The following is a 21354-nucleotide window of genomic DNA, read 5'->3' as shown; positions in this document are numbered from 1 at the left end:
ACAGTTTCTGGGTGCTGCTGACCCAAGTGGACACAAAAGAACACACAGCGAATGGACACAGAGAGCAGACAACTGGGGGGGGGGGGGAAGGCAAGGAAGGGGAGAGAGAAATAAAAAATTAATCTTAAAAAAAAAGAAAAGAAATTGGCAGTACGATTTATTGTCCCATTATTTTATTGGAGACCTAGTGGATTTAATCACTCAACAGATAGCTGGGTCCAAGCCAGGCATCGAGATACTACCTGCTTCCTGTCCCTTCTAAGGCAGCTTTAAGTAAGCATCAGCAGTGGTTAATGGCAGTTTTTTTTCATCTTCTTCAGAGTTAGAGTAGGGAAACTTCATTTCAGTTCTTTGGTTTCAAACAGTGAAGCTGACTCTTCCCTGCTCCTCTGGAGTACTTAGAGCTCCTTTATCTTGTGGGAGGCAAATTCCTGGCTACTTCTACTACACAGTATAATTGTTAATGTTAGCCTGACTTTCTGCTTTTAGTTTTCTGCTTTGTTTCTAGTTCAATGAAATGTTTTGTTTGCTTATGCTTTGGATATGTCTTTTAAAAATTATTAATAGACTTTATTTTTTAGAGCAGTTTTAGATTTATAGAACATTTAGCGGACAGTACAGAGAATTCCCATATACTTCCTCTCTCCTCTGTTACAGTTTTCCCTATTATTAACATCCTTCATTAATTAGCATGCTATATTTGTTATAATTTATCAATACAATATTGTTATTAAAGTCAGTAGTTTAAATTAGGATTCACTGTTCATTTTGTACCATTCTTTGGGTTCTGACAAATGTACAGTGTCATGTTTCTAACCATTACAGTATCATACCAGTTTCATTGTCCTAAAAGTCCCGTGCTCTACCTATTCATTCTTACCCCCACCCCCACCCAGCAATCACGCTTTTATTATAGTTTTGCCTTCTCCAGGATGTGATGTAGTTAGAATCATATAGTATTTAGCTTTTTCAGACATGCTTCTTTTACTAAGCAATGTGCATTTAAGGTTCCTTCATGTCTTTTCATAGCTTGATAACTCATTTCCTTTTATTGCTGCATAGTATTCGGGTGTATGGCTGTTCACAGTTTGTTTATCCATTCACTTATTGAAGGACATCTTCTGAGAACTATGATTGAAGCTGCTACAATCATTCCTTTTTTTTTAAGATTTATTTATTTATTTATTTCTCTCCCCTTCCTCCATTGTCTGCTCTCTGTGTCCATTTGCTGTGTGTTCTTCTGTGTCTGCTTGTATTCTCATTAGGCAGCTCTAGGAACCAATCCTAAGACCTTCTGGAGTGGGAGAGAGGCAGTCATTCTCTTGCACCACCTCAGCTCCCTGGTCTGTTACGTCTTTTATTGTCTCTCCTCTGTGTCCCTTTTTTGTTGAGTCATCTTGCTGTGCCAGCTCTCCACGTGGGCCATCACTCCTGCACGGGGCAGCACTCCCACATAGGGCAGCACTCCGTGTGGACCAGCTTACCACATGGAGCAGCTTGCCTTTACCAGGAGGCCCTGAGTATCAAACCCTGGACCTCCTATATGGTAGATGGGAGCCCAATTGCTTGAGTCTCATCTGTTTCCCCCTATGCCTAGAAGTATGATTGCTGAATCATATGGTAAGACTTTGTTTAGCTTTGTATAAAACTGCCAAACTGTTTTCTAAAGTAGCTGTACAATTTTGCATTCCCACCAACCATGATTTAGCATTTCTGTTGCTCCACATCCTTGTTAGAATTTGGTATTGTCATTTTTTGGATTTTAGCCACTCTAATAGGTATGCAGTAATATATTGGTTTTTTTTTTTTCTGTTTTATTAGAGAAGTGGGTTTACAGAACAATCATGCATAAAATACAGGATTCCTATATACTGCCCTGTTATCAACACCTTGCATTTATGTGGTACATTGGTTAAAATTGATGAAAGCACATTTTTATAATTGTACTATTAACTATAGTCCATGGTTTAACATAGGGTTCACTGTGTTGTGCAGTTCTTTGGATTGTTAAAAATAAAATTTTATTCTAGTATCATATATACAACCTAACATTCCCCCTTTAAATCACATTGAAATATATATGACATAATATCTTATTTTAATTTGCAATCTCCTAATGATTTATGATGTTGAACATCTTTTTATCTGCTTATTTGCCATTTTTATATCTTCTCTGGTGAGTGGCTATGTCTTTAACTTCCTTTATTTATCTAATTATGTTTTTGAAGAAGGGTGGGGAATTTTGTGATCTTCTAAGACCAACTTGACCAGAAGTATATGATGTTCTTCTGAAAACACAAATCAGATCAGTCATTCCTCTTCTTAAAACACTAAAATCTTCAGTGGCTTAGGGGAAAAAAAAAAAAAAAATATATATATATATATATATATATACACACACACACACACACACACACACAAAATAAACTTCAAACTTTTGAACATTCCCTTATATAAGCTGGACTGTATCAACCTCTTCAAATTCATTTCATGTTCTTTCCTTCTTGCTTAACCCCATTACTCACCTTTCAGTTATTTGACAGAGCTTTACTTTCTTTCAGGCCTTTTTCCAGTGCTGCTAAGATTGGCTGCTTCTCAGATTTTCTTTCTCACTTAAATGCTACATCCTCAGAGAGATCTTCCCTGTTGTTTATCATAACACCTGTTGATTCCTTTAATTGTACTTATTACAAGTATTTGCATTTGTGTTTATTTTCCTAAGTAAGATGAGTTCTAGGGTAATGCATTACAGGATGGGAAACACTTTTCTGAGAAAGTGACATTTAAGCTGAGATCCAAATGACAAAAAAGTAATTTACCTTGTGACTATTGAGAGAGTGGGCTTTCCAAGCAGTGGGAACAGCTAGAACAAAGTTCCTACATCAAGAATGAGCTTGAGTATTCATAGAACAGACCACTGAGGCTGTAGTAAACTGGAATAGAAGGAAACAGCAATATTACAAAACAGTTTCAGAGACTTGGCTGAGGCCAGGTGACACAAGCTAGGATAAGGAATTTCAAAGTGTTTGGTGCTGTCAGAGAGATACAATACAGTACTAAAGAAGGTGGCAAGGTATAAGAGAATGGGAAGGCTCAGGAGTGGTACACAGGATTATATCTACCACTCAGGTAGGTTCAGGAGATCTTACATTGTAGCAAAGAATTATCTTCTAGAAAGTCATAAATCATTATTTAGCTTTTGGTTTCATTTTCACAATGGATTTTAATTTTCAATTCATGGTTCTAATTCTTGGCTTTAGTTACTGCTTTAGACACTAGTACAAGCATCTTATGCTGTACCTGCTTCCTCGTTTATACTCATAAAATACATTGGAAATAGAAAGGAAGCACTCAGTTAATGCATTTATGCTGAATTTGTGCAGGCTTTTGGAAGTTCATGTTTCCTACTTTAGTCAGTGACCCGAAAGCAAAACTAGGTTGATTACTCAATCTTTCGTTTCCACTTTTTCATTTCCCTATGTTTTAGAAAGCAAGTGACTACGGAAGGCCGTGTTCTCAAGGGTGCCTAACTTCCACATTTTTAAGAGCAAACTTTTTTTTTTAAGTATCCTTGCAGCAATCTGCTGATTAGCTGTCTGCCAATAAGATGTGATTCTCATCTGTCTGTTACAACCTTTTGTAATCCTCTTGGTAAAACTAATAATTGCTTCCATATTGTCATCTTTAAAATGTCCTTTGAAGTTAATTGAAGAGACTCCCTTTCCTTCCTGTCTTTCCCTATAACATATAGTGTGGCAAGGAGCTATTTTTAGTTTCTCTACAGTAGAACTTAATGATGCTTCTAGTTCTTTTGCTGACCCTGCAGAGGACTTAGATACAGTTCCTCTTCTTTTCTAATGATGCATTTTCTCTTCAGTCACTGTGAAAATATTTATAGGTAGCCACCCATTATAAATGGTTATGTTTCCAAAATTCATATATAAACCTGGGCTTTGGGATTGGAAATGCATTTTTACCCTGAAAGGCTAACCTTTGAAGACCTGTTTAACCATAGTATAGCTGAAATACTATATTTTTATGTTGGAAAATATTAGGAAAAAAATAGTGTTTCAGGTGTACATTCATTCTACTACAAAGCATTTAAATAGGATTTTATGAAGAATTGTCTGGATTCCTAACCATCATGATTTGTGATGAGAAGGATGGAAAATGGTGCCATTAGGGTATTCCTTTAAACCCTATATAGAGAAAGAAAGCCTTGGCATTGGAAATCCTTAAGGCTAGAGCAAGTCCATTCCCATCTCCTGCATGGCATGGACCAGCCATTTGCATGTGAGACATTCAAGATGTCTGTATATCAGGAGGACCTATATCTTATTAGTTAAAAAATGTGAAAAGGTCGTTTAGAATAATCTTGAATAAGGGAGTAAAATGGTTAAATACTTTGAAATTTCCACTTTCAACTAGTGTTGGAAAATGCTTTTTTGGTGCATATACAAACAACATATTTATGAATTTATTGATCATTTTTTAACTGCTTTTTCCCCCTTTGTCTTTTTTTTTTTAAGGTTATGTTCAGTTTTATTCCTAAAATTATTGATGCTACTAAGTTTTAAATGAAAGAAATTTGATTTACTTAGCTATGAAAGAAAAATAAAAGGTACTGTAATATTAATTGTTAAAACATACTAAAACAGATTTAACTCCCGAATTTCGCTATTTTTTATTCTTTACTAGACATTATTTTGATTTCTGTAGCTTTCGTTACCTTGGAGTTAAGCCGATTTTTGACCGTTTGTTAATATACATTCTTATGAGGATAGTATAATTCCTAGGAAAGTGATATTGGCAAGTTACATTTACATTGTACAACAACATATACTTTGGATTCAAAGAGATATGAGTTCTAATTCCAGCTCCAACTCTAGATATATTTCTTAGTTTTCTCAGCCTTTTTCCTTGTCCATCCAAGGAGGCTGGTGAAACATGCCTGCCTCATAGGAAAGCTAAAGGTATTAGATAAAATTAATTGGGAATATATTAGGTCAGGCCGTATAACTGTAGGAATTAACTATCAGAAAACATGTAGGGAAAATTTGCATGCCATTGTATTATTGTATTTCTCCTTTCCTGACCTTTCTCTTTCCCTTCATAGCCAACTTTCTCAGTTCCCCAGCTCTACTTTTTTTTTTCTTTTTTTTTGAAGTACTAGGGCCAGGAATTGAACCCTGGACCTCATATGTGGGAAGCTGACAGTTAACCAGTGAGCCACATCAGCTCCCCTGAGTTGGGGTTGTTGTTGTTGTTTGTTTGCTTGTTGCTTGTTGCTTGTTTTTGTTTTTTTCAGGAGGCACCAGGAACTAAAGCCAGGACCTCCCATATGAGAAGTAGGTGCTCAACTTCTTGAGCCACATCTGCTCCCTAAACTTTCAGTCTTGCTAAAAATCAGTAGTAGTTAGTATTTTTATTGTTACAACTATATAAATGTTCTTCAGTCTGAATAAGGTATTGACAGTGTTACTTAAAATTTTTTGAGAAATATGAAAAGTATAGAAAAACCAAAATATTTCCAATATTATACTTTTCTATATTTCCTCCTGGTCTTTTATTGATGTTACATGACTTCTTTCTTAAACATCTCCCCACCCCTTTCAGAAGATAATTGCTTTATTTTTGTTTGCTTTGTTTTCTGTGTATCGGTTACTAATTCCCAAACACTTCAACAGAACTGTAAAAATCCTCTTAGTATGGTAAATAGTTCAGGTTATTAATCACATTTCTTGGCTCCTAGTTTTCCTCTATCTTCCTTTATTCCCTTACTTTGGAACAATACGTCCTCTACTATCCACCTCCTACTCCTACTCACCTCTACACCAATCTTCTTTTAAGGCAACTCTTTTATAACATCTGTGAAGCTTCTCTTCTCCCTGCAGCCCCCCAGTTGTAGTGATATCAACCTCCCGAGTGCCTCCACTGCACCCTCTGTTATAGCCTTGGTCCATCATAACCATTGCACACCCACAGTACCTGTCAGGCACTGTATTTAACACTAGAGAGAACACAAGTTAACATAAGTTAAGAGAACTTAACTTGAAGGAAGTTCAGGAAGATAAGGACACCATGGTTCCCCCTGGGGGCAGTACTGCCCCCTAGCAGCCCTTTTAGTAAAGTTGGGGCATGCGCACACCCACCCACACACACAATTACTTATTACAATTATTTGAGCCTTAGCCCTCTAACTATTTTACACACGAGCTCAAGTATTTTGGGCACTTTCACGTTTATCAGTGCTTGTGCAACTGATGAAGAATAGCTAATGTTGATCAATTATGTAGGTTTATAGATTTTTATTTTTTAGGTAGCACAGGGTATTTTAGAAATTCTTTGCATTAGTCATTGACAGCATTAGTTTCTAAGAATCCTAATGAAATGTTCCACAAATCAGTGAAAATTATTAGTGCTATTAATATAAAATCCATTGGGTGATAGAAATTTTGTGATCTGTGCAATAACAATAAAGAATAATAGTATTGTCTTACCCTATACATAAAAGTAAGATAATTTTCTAAGATAAATCTTAAAAAAATTGTTGCTGTGTATGTATGTGTATGCATTGAGATATAACATATAATGAACAGCACAGTGAATTTATAGAAACTCACATACACATACACATACACATCCATGTAATTGCCACCGTTATCCACAAGCTGATCACCTTTATCCACTGCAAAGTTGGGAAACACAGGCTCATTTTTAAACAGTATGTTAGTTTCATTTTAACATAATTTACCTAATGTGTTTTCTATATATCAATCAGTATAATCCAGCATGTCCAAAAGAAATCTGGAAACACAGGGAAAATTGTATATTCATTGTATTTTTTTTTCCAGATTAACCATTGGACCCATTGCTTTAAGCTTAGAAGTATTTTACCTGGAAAGGTATATTGAGTCTGAGTTAAAATATAGTGAGCATAGTGTTTGAAAATGTAACTACACAAGGCTATCTTGTTTCCCAACTATCTAGATCCTGTATAACATTTCAAGTACCCAAAAAAAGTTTCCTTGCACCTCTTTATGCTCAGTGTTCTTTCCACCAAAGGTAACCACTGTTCTGACCTATATCAACATGATTTGTTTCGTGTCTTCTTGAACTTCATATAAAAGGAATCATGCAGTATGTATATATGCATCTATCCTTTTTAACTCAATGTTATTTCTGTGAGATATCCATCTTTTGAAAGTATCAGTTCTTAGTATTTCGTCATGTCTATAGACAATTTGTCCTATTCTTCTGTTAATTGTCATTTGGATTGTTTCCAGGTTTTGAATATTATGAATAAAGCTACTATGAACATTCTTATACCTCTTTTTCACACTCATTTCTTAAGGAACTATATCTAGAAATAGAATTGTTGGGTCATATGCTAGGCATATGTTTAGCTTTCATATAGATATTACTAAAAAATTTTCCAAAGTGATTATACCAGTATACACTTCCATCAGAAGGTGTTAAAGTCCCGGTTGATTTACATTCTTATCAACATTTGATACTGTTAATGTATTGTATAGTATTCAGGCAATGAAAACCAAAAATTTAATAAATGATACCTCATCTTTAGATAGCTTTGAAATTTTAAATGAGGATTTTCTTAACAAAAATTATATAAATCATGTTAGAATAAAAGGGAATTATAGTATTTATAAGAAAATATACATATTTTAAAATGAACTCTCACTAAGAATTTGTTTCGGGAAGCGGACTTGGCCCAGTGGTTAGGGTGTCCATCTACCACATGGGAGGTCTACGGTTCAAATCCCGGGCCTCCTTGACCCATGTGGAGCTGGCCTATGCGCTGTGCTGATGTGCGCAAGGATGCCGTGCCATGCGGGGGTGTCCCTGCGCAGGGGGTCCCACGCACAAGGAGTGCACCCCATAAGGAGAGCCGTCCAGCGCGAAAGAAAGTGCAGCCTGCCCAGGAATGGCGCCACACACACGGAGAGCTGACACAAGATGACACAATATAAAGAAACACAGATTCCCATGCCGCTGACAACAGAAGCGGACAAAAACAAGAACACACAGCAAATGGACACAGAGAACAGACAACTGGGGTGAGGGGAGAAGGGGAGAGAAATAAATAAATAAATCTTTTAAAAAAAAAGGAATTTGTTTCCACCTAGGATAGGTCTAAATATATATTTTTTTGTTTTGCTTTTTCTAAATATATTGATTTGAAAATATATTGCTTTCATAATTGTATTATTTATTGCTGTGTAATAACTTTTCTGAAACTTAGCAGCTTAAAATAATAAATCTCTTACTGTTTCTGAGGGTTGGGACTATGGGAGCAGCTTTGCTGGTAGTTCTTGCTAAGGCTATCTCGTGAGGTTGCAGCCAAGCAAGCCATCAGCTGGGGCTGCAGTTATCTCAAGGCCCAATTGGAACTAGGAAATCTGCTTACCAGCTCATTCACATGGTTGTTGGCAGCCCTCAGTTTCTTATTGGCTGTTAGACAAAGACTTTTTGTTTTTCACAATGCGAACCTCTCCATAGGATAGCTCACAGTATGTCAGTTTACTTCTCCCAGATTGAGTGATCAGAGAGAGAGAGAGCAAAAGAGAGAATGTGAGAGTACCCAAGACAGAAGCCTCAATCTTTTGAAAAAACCTAATCTTGGAACTGTATGCTGTTTTTTGTTGTAAATAATGGTCACACAGACTAACCATGGTACAATAAGGGAGGGGACTGCAAAGGTGTGAACACCAGGAGGCAGGGACCTTTGGGGGCCATCTTTGAAGCTGGCTTCCACACATAGGGATTTTTTTATTGTAGTAAAATATACATAACATAAAATTTATAATTTTAACCATTTTAAAATATACAATTCACTGGCCCTTAACACATTTCTTTGTTCTGAACTCTATAGCCACTATCTAGTTCCAGGACATTTTCATCAGCCCGGAAAGAAATCCTGTACCCATTAAATAATCACTCCCCTTTCTTGCCTTACCCTAGCCCTTGGCAACTGCTAATCTGTTTTCTCTCTAGATTCGCCTATTCTGGATAGTCCATGTAAATGCCATCATGCATGTGTGGCCTTTAGTGTTTGGCTTCCTTCATTTAGCATAGTTATTTCAAGGTTCATCTGTGTTATAGCATTTATCAGTACTTTACTCCTTTTAATGGCTGAGTAATATTTGTGTTCTGCTCATGTTGGGTGGAATATTCTGGATATGTCTGGGTCTACTTGATTTGTTCAAGTCTTCTATTTCCTTATTGATATTCTGTCTAGTTCTATTCATTATTGAAAATGGTCTTTTGAAGTCTTTCTTCTTCAGTTCTGCTGGTTTTTACTTCATGTATTTTGGTGCTCTGACTTTTTGTTGATTGACCCCATTAGCAGTTTATAGTGACTATCATTGTCCCTCATAATAGTTTTTGAATTAAAGTCTGTTTTATCTGATATTAGTGTAGCTATCCCAGCTCTCTTTGGTTTCTGTTTGCATAGTATTTTTTCCATCCTTTCACTGTCAACTTATTGTGTCACTGAATTTAAGGCAATCTCTTGAAAACAGCATATAGTTGTGGCATGCTATTTTTTAATCAATTCTGCCATTGTCTGCCTATTGACTGCAGAATTTAATCCATTTACACTTTAAGTCACTACTGTAATACAGGGCTTTCTTCTGCCATTTTGCTATTTTTTCTTTGTGAATATTATGCCTTTCTTTGTCCCTGAATTCTGTTAATGCCTACTTTCATATCAGTTTGATTTTTCTGTGCTTTCTCATTTCTTTCTGTGCATGTTTTTCATAAATTTACTTTGACATTACCATAGGGCTTAAATTTAACATCCTAAATTTATAACAATTACATGTGTTTCGACAACTTAAGTTTAATAGCTTACATATACACTTTTCCTATACCCCTGTTTTCCCACCTTTTTGTGGTACATGTTACAGATTATATCTTTATACATTATATGTCCAAAACCACAGATTTATAATTACTTTTTATGCATTTGTATTTTAGAATGTTAAGTAAAAAGTAAAGTAACATATCAAAATATACAATGTTATAACACTGGCATTTATATTACCTACATGGTTGCCTTTACCAGAGGTCTTTATTTCTTTATGCCACTTTTTTAAATTTAAATTTTATTTTTTATATCAATGTTACAAGTTACTCCATTAAACAAGATAATAACTACAGTAACAATAAATCTCCTTTGGTCCATGGTTACACTCTCTTATTAATATTTTTTGTTCATTCCTCAGTCTTGAGGGATTTGGGACAATAGCCACTTTGACTACTTCTTTTTTTTTTTTTTTTTTTAAAGATTTATTTTTATTTATTTAATTCCCCTCCCCTCCCCCGGTTGTCTGTTGTCTGTGTCTTTTTTTTTTTTTTTTTAAAGATTTATTTATTTATTTAATTTCCCCCCTCCCCTGGTTGTCTGTTCTTGGTGTCTATTCGCTGCGTCTTGTTTCTTTGTCCGCTTCTGTTGTCGTCAGCGGCACGGGAAGTGTGGGCGGCGCCATTCCTGGGCAGGCTGCTCTTTCTTTTCACGCTGGGCGGCTTTCCTCACGGGCGCACTCCTTGCACGTGGGGCTCCCCCATGCGGGGACACCCTTGCGTGGCACGGCACTCCTTGCGCGCATCAGCACTGCGCATGGCCAGCTCCACACGGGTCAAGGAGGCCCGGGGTTTGAACCGCGGACCTCCCATATGGTAGACGGACGCCCTAACCACTGGGCCAAAGTCCGTTTTCCCTGTCTGTGTCTTTTTGCTGCGTCTTGTTTCTTTGTCCGCTCCTGTTGTCGTCAGCGGCACGGGAAGTGTGGGCGGCGCCATTCCTCGGCAGGCTGTTCTCCCTCCTTGGCGCTGGGCGGCTCTCCTTATGGGCGCACTCCTTGCGCGTGGGGCTCCCCTACGCGGGGGACACCCCTGTGTAGCAGGGCACTCCTTGCGCGCATCAGCACTGCTCATGGGCCAGCTCCACACGGGTCAAGGAGGCCCGGGGCTTGAACCGCGGACCTCCCATGTGGTAGACGGCGCCCTAACCACTGGGCCAAAGTCCGTTTCCCCACTTTGACTACTTCAGGCTGAGAAAGGACTTACATACCATGGGGCAGAGGAAAGGAACTGTTTTGCTTTCAGTTGAAGACACTCATTTTGGGGATGGGACTGGTCCATCATCATCATTTTGTTAGTTGTCCAGGGCAAGCCCGAAGAACATAAGAGTGAGAGTTGGCTGCAATTCTTATAGCTTTCAGGGCTCAACTGGCATATGACCAGTCTGAAGATTTAAGTGTCTGAGAAATATTCTTCAAGGTATACTGAAAATTATAGGTTCACATAAAAGGAATCAAAGAATCATGATTAGAAGAATTAATGAGTATAACTATCTTATATTGGGAAATAGATTTTCATGTATTTCCAGATAGGGCCCTCTGAGGGCATGTTGATTTCATGAGGCTATGTGGCTTCCTGTGGTATTCAGACATCCCTTGAGCCATCAGGAGCACTGTTTGTTTATTTTAAACTTTATTTCAACTTCAAAAAATAAAATAACAGACAAAAGACAGCTTAACAAATTATGGAAACATTACTTTGAAAAACCCTGTCCAGGCATTATTTATCTTATTTAATCCTAAAAAAGCTCAATTGCTTCTCCATTCTTCCAAAAGATGAATAAATTAGTACAGATTAGTTAAATGATATGACCAAGGTCTTCTTGTTAATGAAGAAAATGAAAAAAAAAAAAGCTTGATCATATTCACATCTCATAAAACTAAACTCCATATTCTTTTTTTTTTTTGACCTTTAGTATTGATATAGTACCTTTTTTGCCTTTGCTACAAAAATATTGCAATAGTATTACTAACTATAGTCTGTTAAATTAATTGTATTTTTCTCATGTATCACCATATTATTAATACCTTGTAATAGAGGAACATTCTTGTATTTGTATTATTAGCCATAGTCTTTATCTACCACTGAAATCAATATATTATGCTGTCCCTAGATTATCCTTTAGCTGTATTTCAGTTAACATTATTAATCTCCCTAGTCTACCCCTTTTCAGCCAAACTGAGTACTATCGTTTGAGGCTTTGTTTACTGTAGCAGTTTTTTAAGTCTCGTTGAGACCTGCGTAGTTATAACCTCCAGAATGACCTCTTGACTCACTTTGAAATCTCATAAAAACTCTATTTTATTTACTATTTTCCCCATTTGATCAAGGTCTTTCTCCAAATGCATCACTGGTTAGCACTTGTTAATAATCCCTTGGTGGCAGGGAGGCTTATCCCCAGGAGTCATGTCCTATGTCGGGGGAAGGTAGTGAGTTTATTTGTAGTTTGGCTTTAAAGAAAGTCCACATTTGAGTAACAAAGAGGTTTTCAGGAGGTAACTCTTAAACATTAATTATAATTTTACTTAGTTTCATTATTATAGGAATAAGGTTTATAAGTACAGGCATTAAGATCAAGGGATTGGCTTATTAGCCTGTTTTATTAGGAAAGGCTTATATATTCCAGAGATTTTTGCCATCTTAATTGAGATAGTAGCAGGACTTCTCCAAGAGGGAAGTTTAATATTTTGTTAACTACTATTTGTCTACCCAGAAAACATACCTATACCAACAAGGATACACATTTATATCCCATAGGTGTATGCTTTAGGTACATTTTTCCCCATATACCACTCCACTGTCAACACCCCGTGTTGATATACCTTTGTTATAGATCCTGAAAAAACATTCTTATATTTGTATTATTAAGTACCATCCTCAGCCACCACAGAGTTCACTATGTTATACATCCCCCATTTTATCCTCTAGCTTTCCTTCTAGCAACATATATAACCCAAAACTTCCCCTTTCAACTGCAATCACACACACTCTTCAGTGTTGTTATTATATCACTGTGCCACCATCACCAGTATACATTTCTAAACCATTACAATCAACCTAATTATAAATTCTGTGCAAATTAAGCATCAACTCACTGTTCTCTACTCCTATTCTGTGTTCTGGTAACCTATTTTCTAGACTCTGACACCATGTGTCTGCTCACTATACTTTGTTCATATAAGTGAGATCATGCAGTAGTTGTCCTTTTGTGTCTGGCTTATTTCCCTCAACATAAAGTTCTCCAGGTTCATGCATGTTGTCATATGTGTCGGTACTTCGATTCTTCTGTGGGCTTATTTCTAAACTCTCAGTTTGGTTCCATTGGTCAATATGTCTACTCTTCTGCCAGGAGCATGCAGTTTTGACCACTCTAGTTTGTAGTGTGCTTTAAAGTCAGGTAGTATGAGTCCTCCAACTTTGTTCTTTTCAAGATGTTTTTGGCTAAAATTTGGGGTCCCTTACCCTTCCAAATAAATTTGGTAATTGGCTTTTCCATTTCTGAACAAAAAAAAAAAGGCTGTTGGAATTTTTATTGGGATTGTGTTGAATCTGTAAAACCAATTTGGGTAGAATTGATATCCTAATGATATTTAGTCTTCCAATCCATAAACATGGAATGTCCTTCTATTTGTTTAGGTTTTATTTGATTTCTTTTAGCAATGTTGTATAGTTTTCTATGTATAAGCCTTTTATATCCTTAGTTAACTTTATTCCTGGGTATTTGATTCTCTTAGTTGTTACTTGTAAATGGAACTTCTTCTTGATTTCTTCCTCAGATTTCTCATTCCTGATATATAGAAACACAACTGATTTTTGTGTGTTGATCTTATGTCCTGCCACTTTGCTGAACTAATCTATTAACTCAGGTAGCTTTGCTGTAGATTTTTCAGGACTTTCTATATATAGGATCATGTCATCTGCAAATAGGGTATGTTTTACTTCTTCCTTTCTGATTTTGATACCTTTTATTTCTTTTTCTTGCCTGTTTTGGGTAGAACTCCCAGTACAATGTTGAATAACAGTGGTGACAGTGGGTATCCTTGTCTTGTTCTGGATCTTAGAGGAAAAGCTTTTCAGTCTTTGACCACTGAGCTATGGGTTTTTCATATATGCCTTCTATCATGTTGAGAAAGTTTCCTTCTATTCTTATTTTTCTAAGTGTTTTTATCAAGAAAGGATGCTGAATTTTGTTGAATGCCTTTTCTGCATTGATAGAGATGCTCATGTGATTTTTCTCCTTCAATTTGTTAATGTGGTATATTACATTAATTGATTTTCTGGTGTTGAATCACCCTTGCATTTCTAGGATAAAATCCACTTGATCATGGTGTATAATTCACTCAGTGTATTGTTGAATTTGATTTACAAGTTTTTTGTTGAAGATTTTTGTATCCGTGTTCATTAGAGAGGTCTGTAATTTTCTCTTATTGTAGCATCTTTATCTGGCTTTGGTATTAGGGCGATATTGGTGTCAGAATGAGTTAGGTAATGTTCCCTCCTCTTCCATTTTTTGAAAGAGTTTGAGTAGGATTGGTCTTATTAGTTCTTTTTGAAATGATTGGTAGAATTCACCTGTGAAGCCATCTGGTCCTGGTGTTTTCTTTGTTGAGAGGCTTTAATGACTGTCATTACTTGTGATTGGTCTGTTGAGGTCTTCTATTTTTCCATTGCCAGTGTAGGTTGCGTGTTTCTAGAAATTGTCCATTTCATCTAAGTTGTCCAATTTGCTGGCATACAGTTTTTCATAGTATTCTCTTAGGATCCTCTTTATTTTTATGGGAGTCAGTGATGATGTCACCTCTTTCATTTCACCTTTCTCATTTATTTGCATTTTTTTTTCCTTTGTTAGTCTAGCTAAGGGTCTGTCCATTTTATTAACCTTCTCAAAAAAAAAAAAAAAAAACAACCCAGCTTTTGGTTTTGTTAATTTTCTCTATTTTTTTAAAATTCTCAATTTCATTTATTTCTGTCCTAATATTTGTTATTTCTTTCTTTCTGCTTGTGTTGGGATTACTTTGCCATTCTTTTTCTAGTTCCTCCAGATGTGCAGTTGGGTCTTTGATTTTAGCTTTCTTCTTTTTTAATGTAGGCATTTAGGGCTTTAAATTTCCCTCTCAGCACTGCCTTCGCTGCATCCCATAAGTTTTGGTATGTTGTATTCTCATTTTCATTTGCCTCGAGGTATTTACTGATTTCTCTGGCAGTTTCCTCCTAGACCCACTGATTGTTTACAAGTATGTTGCTTAACTTCCATGTATTTGTGAATTTTCCAATTCTCTGTCCATTACTGATTTCCAGGTTCATTCTGTTGTGGTCAGTGAAAGTGCTTTATATCTTTTCAGTCTTTCTAAATTCATTGAGATTTGTTCTGTGAGCTAACGTGGTCTACCTGGAGAATGATCCATACGCACTCAAGAAGAATGTATATCCTCCTATTTTGGAGTGCAGTATTCTGTATATGTCCGTTAGGTCTAATTCCTTTGTATTATTAAATATCTCTTTCTTTATTGATCCTTTGTCTATATATTCTGTCTTTATGCCACTTTGATCCACTATCTAGTGTCATTTTTCTTCAGTCTGAAGAATTCCCTATAGCATTGCTTTGTAGGGTGGCCCTAGTGGTGATGTGCCCCCTCAGCTTTTGTTTATCTGGTAATGTCTTAATCCCCTCCCACCCCCCCTTTTTTTTTGTACAGTATCAGGGCCAGGGATTGAACCTGGGGCCTCATATGTGGAAGCCAGTGCTCAACCACTGAGCCACATCAGCTCCCCCAAGTTGGTTCCTTTGTTTGTTTGCTGTTTGTTTATTTTTTGTTGTTGTTTTAGGAGGCACTGGGAACCAAATCCAGGACCTCTTATGTGGGAGGCAGGCACTCAACAGCTTGAGCCACCCCCCTCCCTCTCCCTTATTTTTGAAAGAAAATCTCATTGAACATAAAATTCTTTGTTGGTAGTTGTTTTCTTTGACCATTTAAAATACTTTGTCCCACTCGCTTATGGCCTCCATGGTTTCTGATGAGATAAAGACACTTATTTTTATTGGGATTCTCTTAAACATAACTTCTTTTCTTTTACAGCTTTCAGGACTCTCTCCTTGTCCTTGGCATTGGATAGTTTGATTACTATGTGGTTTTCTTTGAGTTTATACAGTTAGGAGTTCATTTGGCTTCTTGAATGTGCATGTTCATGTCTTTCGTTAAATTTGGGTTTTCTGCCATTATTTCTTTGAATATTCCTTCTGCTTCTTTATCTCTTTTTCCTTCTGGGGCTCCCATAATGCCTATATTGGTACACTTGGTAGTGTCCCACAAGCCTCTCAGGCTTTGTTCACTTTTTTTTTCCTCTCTGCTCCTCAGCCTGAATCATTGCAATTGCCTTGTCCTTAAGCTCATTGAGTCTTTATTCTGCCAGCTCCAATCTGCTGTTAAAACTCTCTAGGGAATTTTTCGTTTGTTATTGTGCGCTTCCATATTCGTTTGGTTCCCTTTTAAAATATGTCTCTTTATTGAGAGTCTCATATTTTGTTCATTCATTGTTTTCCTGATATCCTTTACTTATCTTTGTGTTTTCCTTCATTTCCTTGAGTATATTGAGGATTTTTTTTATTTTTTTATTTTTGTCTTTGTATATCCAAAGTCTGGTCTTGTTCATTGATAGTTTCTGGTTTTTTATCTCATTCTTTTGGATGAGCCATCTTTTTCTCTTCCTTTGTCTTACAGTCATTTGTTGCACACTGTACCTTTTTTTGTTGTTGTTGGAAGTGGAACCAAAGATTGAACCTGGCACGTCATACGTGCAAAGCAGGTCCACGACCACTGGGCTACACCCACTCTGCTATGTACATTTTAATATTTTCATGTGTTAAGTCAGGGATTTCATCCCTGAGCTGTCTGTTCCTTAAGTTTATATACAGCTAGTCATATGACAGAGATGTCCTTGAGTGCTAGGACTAATAAAAACAATCAAACCAAAGCAGAAAGCACCTTTCATAGTCTTTACCAGTTGGCTCTGCTTTGGCTGGTGGTCTTCAGAGCTTAGCTCCCCTATCAGGAAGATCTGTCCAAGCTTCTCCTGTAGTCTTAGCCCCACTCGTGAAGGGACTTTTGTTTTATACCACCTTATGCTTATAACTTTTAGTTTTACTCTAGTGTTTTAATTTTTCAATGTCTTTTCATTTACCTAGATAAATTTAATAGGACACTTATTAAAATGAATTATAAAGCATTCTAAGGAAGATTAAGCTAAAGTGAATAATCCTAACACATTTTTTGTTTAGATCAAGGGTTCTTAACAAGGGGTCCATGAGCTTGAATTGAAATTCAAAAAAACATTTTTCTTGTGGGGATGTGTTGATGCGGGTGTGATCTATTTATTAAATAATAGAGTATAGTGTGGACTTAGTAAGGGGTCCATGGTTTTCACCTGACTGGCAAAGGGGCCGTGTGACAACAAAGGTTAAGAACCCTTGGTCTAGATAGTGTCTGCCTGACTGTTATGATTTTGTTTAGGGGAAAAAATCTAAAATGCTGTATGGTGGTTTCTTTGTAGCTTCTCGTATGGAAAATTTGAAACACAGAGGGGAAAAAGTAGCAAAGGAGATCAGTGAAGCCATGAAGGTAAAAGTTACATGCTAAAAATTATAAAATGAACAAAATGTATGACTAGGTATTTGCTTTCAACAATCATGTGTTTTAGACTACTCTAACCTGAATTTTCAGTAGTCTTTAAATAGATCTTTAGTCAATCTACTAAATGACAGTAACATTCAGATAACCACCATTTATCAGGTACTTACTATATGCCAGGCTTCATGCTTGGTTTCTTTAAAGGTTGGCTATATTTTTGGGTTCTGAGTGTTAGCAATCCATCAGACAACTTCATGTAATATACCTGCTAACATTTATTGAGCAGTTAGTTTGGGTAATATATTACATCATTTAATTCTCACAATAGCCCTGTGAGATAGGTACTTCTATTTTACAGATGAGGAAACTGAGGCAAAGAGAGGCTAAATGTGAGTGCACGTGTGGTGAGCCAGTGTCTGCATGGTGAGCCAGTGCCCCGCGCAAGTGAGTCATGCAGGAAGATGAAGATGCATCAAAGAAAGACAAGGGGAGAGAGTCAAGGTGAAGCACAGCAGAAACCAGGAACTGAGGCAGTACAATTGACAGGGAACCTCTCTCCCCATGAGATGTCTCCAGGATCGAATCCCAGTGAATCCTAGAGGAGAGAAAATGAGAAGAGAAGACAACACAGACAGCAAAAACAGCAGGGCGGGAGGAGGGGAAGGGGGGGAAAATAAATCTTAAAAAAAAAAGGCTAAATATAAGTGGTTTACCCAGTTAAACAGCTGAGCCTGGAAGTCTGGCTCCAGAACCTGTACTCTTAACAATTATACCATATATATATACTACGTACCCAATTTTGGTGTCTTTCAATTACTATAATAAAATAGTTTATATTCTTGAAATTTATTTTACCCCAAACAAGAAAACATTTAATTTCTAGTATATGAAAGACATTTTTAAACTCCTTCAGAATCTCCTCTGTTCTGATGTTAATTCTCTGTAACGTTCTTTTGTGGTTTGTATTAGTTCTCTGATTTTCTGATGGTCATGCTTCTCTCATAGCATGTTCTTGATCATGGCTTGGCTAAGTGTGGTGGGCCAGACCACATCTAGCTCACTACCCATTTTTGTAAATAAAGCTGTATTGAAACACAGTCACATCTATTCATTTACTGTGTCTGTGGCTGCTCGCACTACAATGGCAGAGTTGAGCAGTTGTGACAGGTGTAAGATCCCCAATGCCTAAAATATTTACTATTTGGCCCTTTTCAGGAAGAAATTGCTGATCACTGCTCCCAATAGTAAGATTTCTAAAGTATTCATATCAAAAAATTGGTATGTAAAAGATCTTTCAGACAATTAACTCTTAGCTCTGAATTTCCATTACCTTCTACTTTGCCAAAGTTTTATTTTAATACCAGGCATTGAAGGAACAGAAAATATATCTCTTTAGTCTTAGCATTCAGTTAAAGTTCCTCGTCCAAAACTAGTATTTTGAAGGTAAAGTTGAATATCCATGTCCCCAAAACATTAGGTCTTAGAAAAGGCCTAGACATGAGAATGAAAATTCTAGAGTGTTGTGTCTATTTCTGTTTGTTAACCTGAGATTAACTTTGAGTATTACTTTTTTTTTTAAGGCCTTGCCTGTGTTAATTGAACAAGCAGATGGATTTTCCCAAGTTTTAAAGATGCAGCCTATTATTCAGCTCCAGAGGATCCACCAAGAAGTCTTTTCCAGTTGCGATAGGAAACCAGATATTAAACCTGAGAACTTTATAACAAAAATAGAAACCACACCAACAGAGACTGCTGCCAGGAAAACCACTGACATAGTATTGAAAAGAAAGAGAACTAAAGATTGCCCCCAGAGAAAATGGTATCCATTACGGCCAAAGAGAATTAATCTTGATATATAAGCTCCTTTTGTTTAACTTTGAGTTGTAAATCATTGCGATCAATATTTAGGTTACAGTCTAATGCCTAGAAAAGACTTCATTTAAAACAGCAAATAATTCTTTAGTGGTTCATTTGCACATATAGTAGCTCTGTCCTAGGATATGATGTAATATTTTTTTTCCTCATCCATTCATCTATAGTAGATAAAAAACATACTACTGGCACAAAGCCCGTCCGTGGGCATTAGAGTGCAAACGTTTAGTGTCAACTCTTGGCTGCCTTGCAGCTTTTATGGAATTTCAGAAATGGTGTATTCTATAAAGTTTCCCTGATATACGCCTTTCTATTGAAAAAAAAAAGCTGTTTACCAGTTGTTTTTATTTAATTGCTGCAAAATAATCAGGTCTGCATAGCTGCAGATGCCATTTTTTGTTTGTTTGTTTCATTCTTTTTTTTGTCTTTTGGGGTTCAGTTTGATTTATCAAATTAATGTGCAGATTACAAGACTGGCCTTGACTTTGTTACTCTTTAAGTTCAGCAAATTTGGATTTGTAGGTTAATTTTAGGATTTTTTGCTTTTACTTTTGTCCTGTTTTGTAAGACTTAAAAGAAGAATGCTATTGTTTGTGTAAGAATTACTTTTGCAAATAACTGACATGTAGCCAATATTTCCTGCCCATACATTTTATTCCCTGCCCGTACTTTTGTTTCCCATAGACCTTTTAGCTTTTAAACGTAATTTGACTTGGGACTTGTAGTTTCTTTTCTGTATTTATCATTTTTTAAAATATTATGTCAGTTAAAAAATATATATATATTAGATTAAGACATGGGCAAAATGTAGAATAAATATACACAATCATACTGAACTATTTTCTATTTAAGGATGCTTATGTGTCAAGTATATGATCATGGTAGAAGTGTGAGAAAGCGAATAACTACAGTTTCTTAATAGCTCTTCTTGGGTCTCTTAGTCATGCCACATAGGCAGGACCGTCTAACTTGCCAATTGTTTTTCCTCTTGATGACTGTAATCCCTTCATTTTCAAGGAATTTACTGGTTGGAAAATCTGTACTTCCGCTCATTATATCTTACTAATCATAAATGTCTAAATTTGGTCTGTCTCAGTGAAGAAAGCATGTAAATCTACTACATTCTGTTTCTGTTACATTTAAGATCTGTATATTTGTACACAGCAAAGTGTTTTTATTAAAATAATGTATAAAGACTGAAATCTTGATACTGTGTGTTTTTAAGAGTCGTCTTTAGGCATTCTTGAGCTTAGCCTTAGTTAGATGGTAGGTCAGCACCCTGCATTTCAGAACATACTAAAATTTCACTTCAAAACTGTTTTGAAACTACAGAATATTGCTATTCTAATGCAATACTAAGTTTTTAATAGTATTAAATTTCTATATTTATTTCACCTCAAAAGTCCCAAACAAAAGGACCATGGTTAATTTTAATAGATTAGATAAGATAATGATATTGTGATTATATGAGAAAATGACCCTTTTAAAAGAGAGAAATGCATTCATAGATACATTGAGTTTAATGACATCATGTCTAGGATTTGCTCTGATATTTCAAAGGAAAAAAAGGGAAAAGGAGTGCTTAAGCTAATGTGGCAAGCATTTTGATAATGTTGAATCTGGGTGATGGATCTATTCTTTCTATTTTTTATCTGTTTGGAAATTTTATAATAAAGTTTTTAAAAAGGTTTGTTGTTTTATTTTAAAGTTCCCAGAGGCTGAGGCTTAAAATCGCTGAGAGTCCAAAGTTCCACTCCACAGTTTTAACAGAGTTTAAAACAGAATTACCATTGGGAAAGACAGTTTATTAACATTATTAACTAAGATACACATGACTGATAGTGATAAAATTGGACAGGTACACACTTTAAGAGGAGAAATTGTATTTCTGCATAAGCCAAGACCTACCTAGGTAAGAGAATAAAAAGTAAAGTCTATAATTGTAAGGAATGTCAGAAAGGTTGAAGGAAAA

The 21354-nt window shown here is 36.2% G+C and overlaps 1 protein-coding gene across 2 annotated transcripts in view; it reads left to right on the top strand.

The window, feature by feature from the left end:
• NSL1 (NSL1 component of MIS12 kinetochore complex) overlaps nucleotides 1-20584 on the top strand; it is a 40364-nt gene extending 19780 nt beyond the window's left edge. Inside the window, exons 5-7 of one of the 2 annotated variants that reach the window (XR_009180238.2) lie at nucleotides 17434-17501; nucleotides 17869-18011; nucleotides 19091-19221. Coding sequence is in view for 1 of the 2 variants with exons in the window: in XM_004470972.5 (XP_004471029.1) it covers nucleotides 17434-17501; nucleotides 19091-19369 (347 nt within the window). In the remaining variant the exon portion in view is untranslated. Of the gene's footprint in view, nucleotides 1-17433; nucleotides 17502-17868; nucleotides 18012-19090 lie in introns of both variants that reach the window. The other variant, XM_004470972.5, reaches the window with a different exon arrangement.
• The last annotated feature ends 770 nt before the right edge of the window (nucleotides 20585-21354 follow it).

Source organism: Dasypus novemcinctus, chromosome 13 (assembly GCF_030445035.2).
Source record: "Dasypus novemcinctus isolate mDasNov1 chromosome 13, mDasNov1.1.hap2, whole genome shotgun sequence".
NCBI classification, from domain to species: Eukaryota; Metazoa; Chordata; class Mammalia; order Cingulata; family Dasypodidae; genus Dasypus; species Dasypus novemcinctus.
Note: the sequence above shows the minus strand (reverse complement) of the source record. Positions and strands in the feature narration are given on the sequence as shown.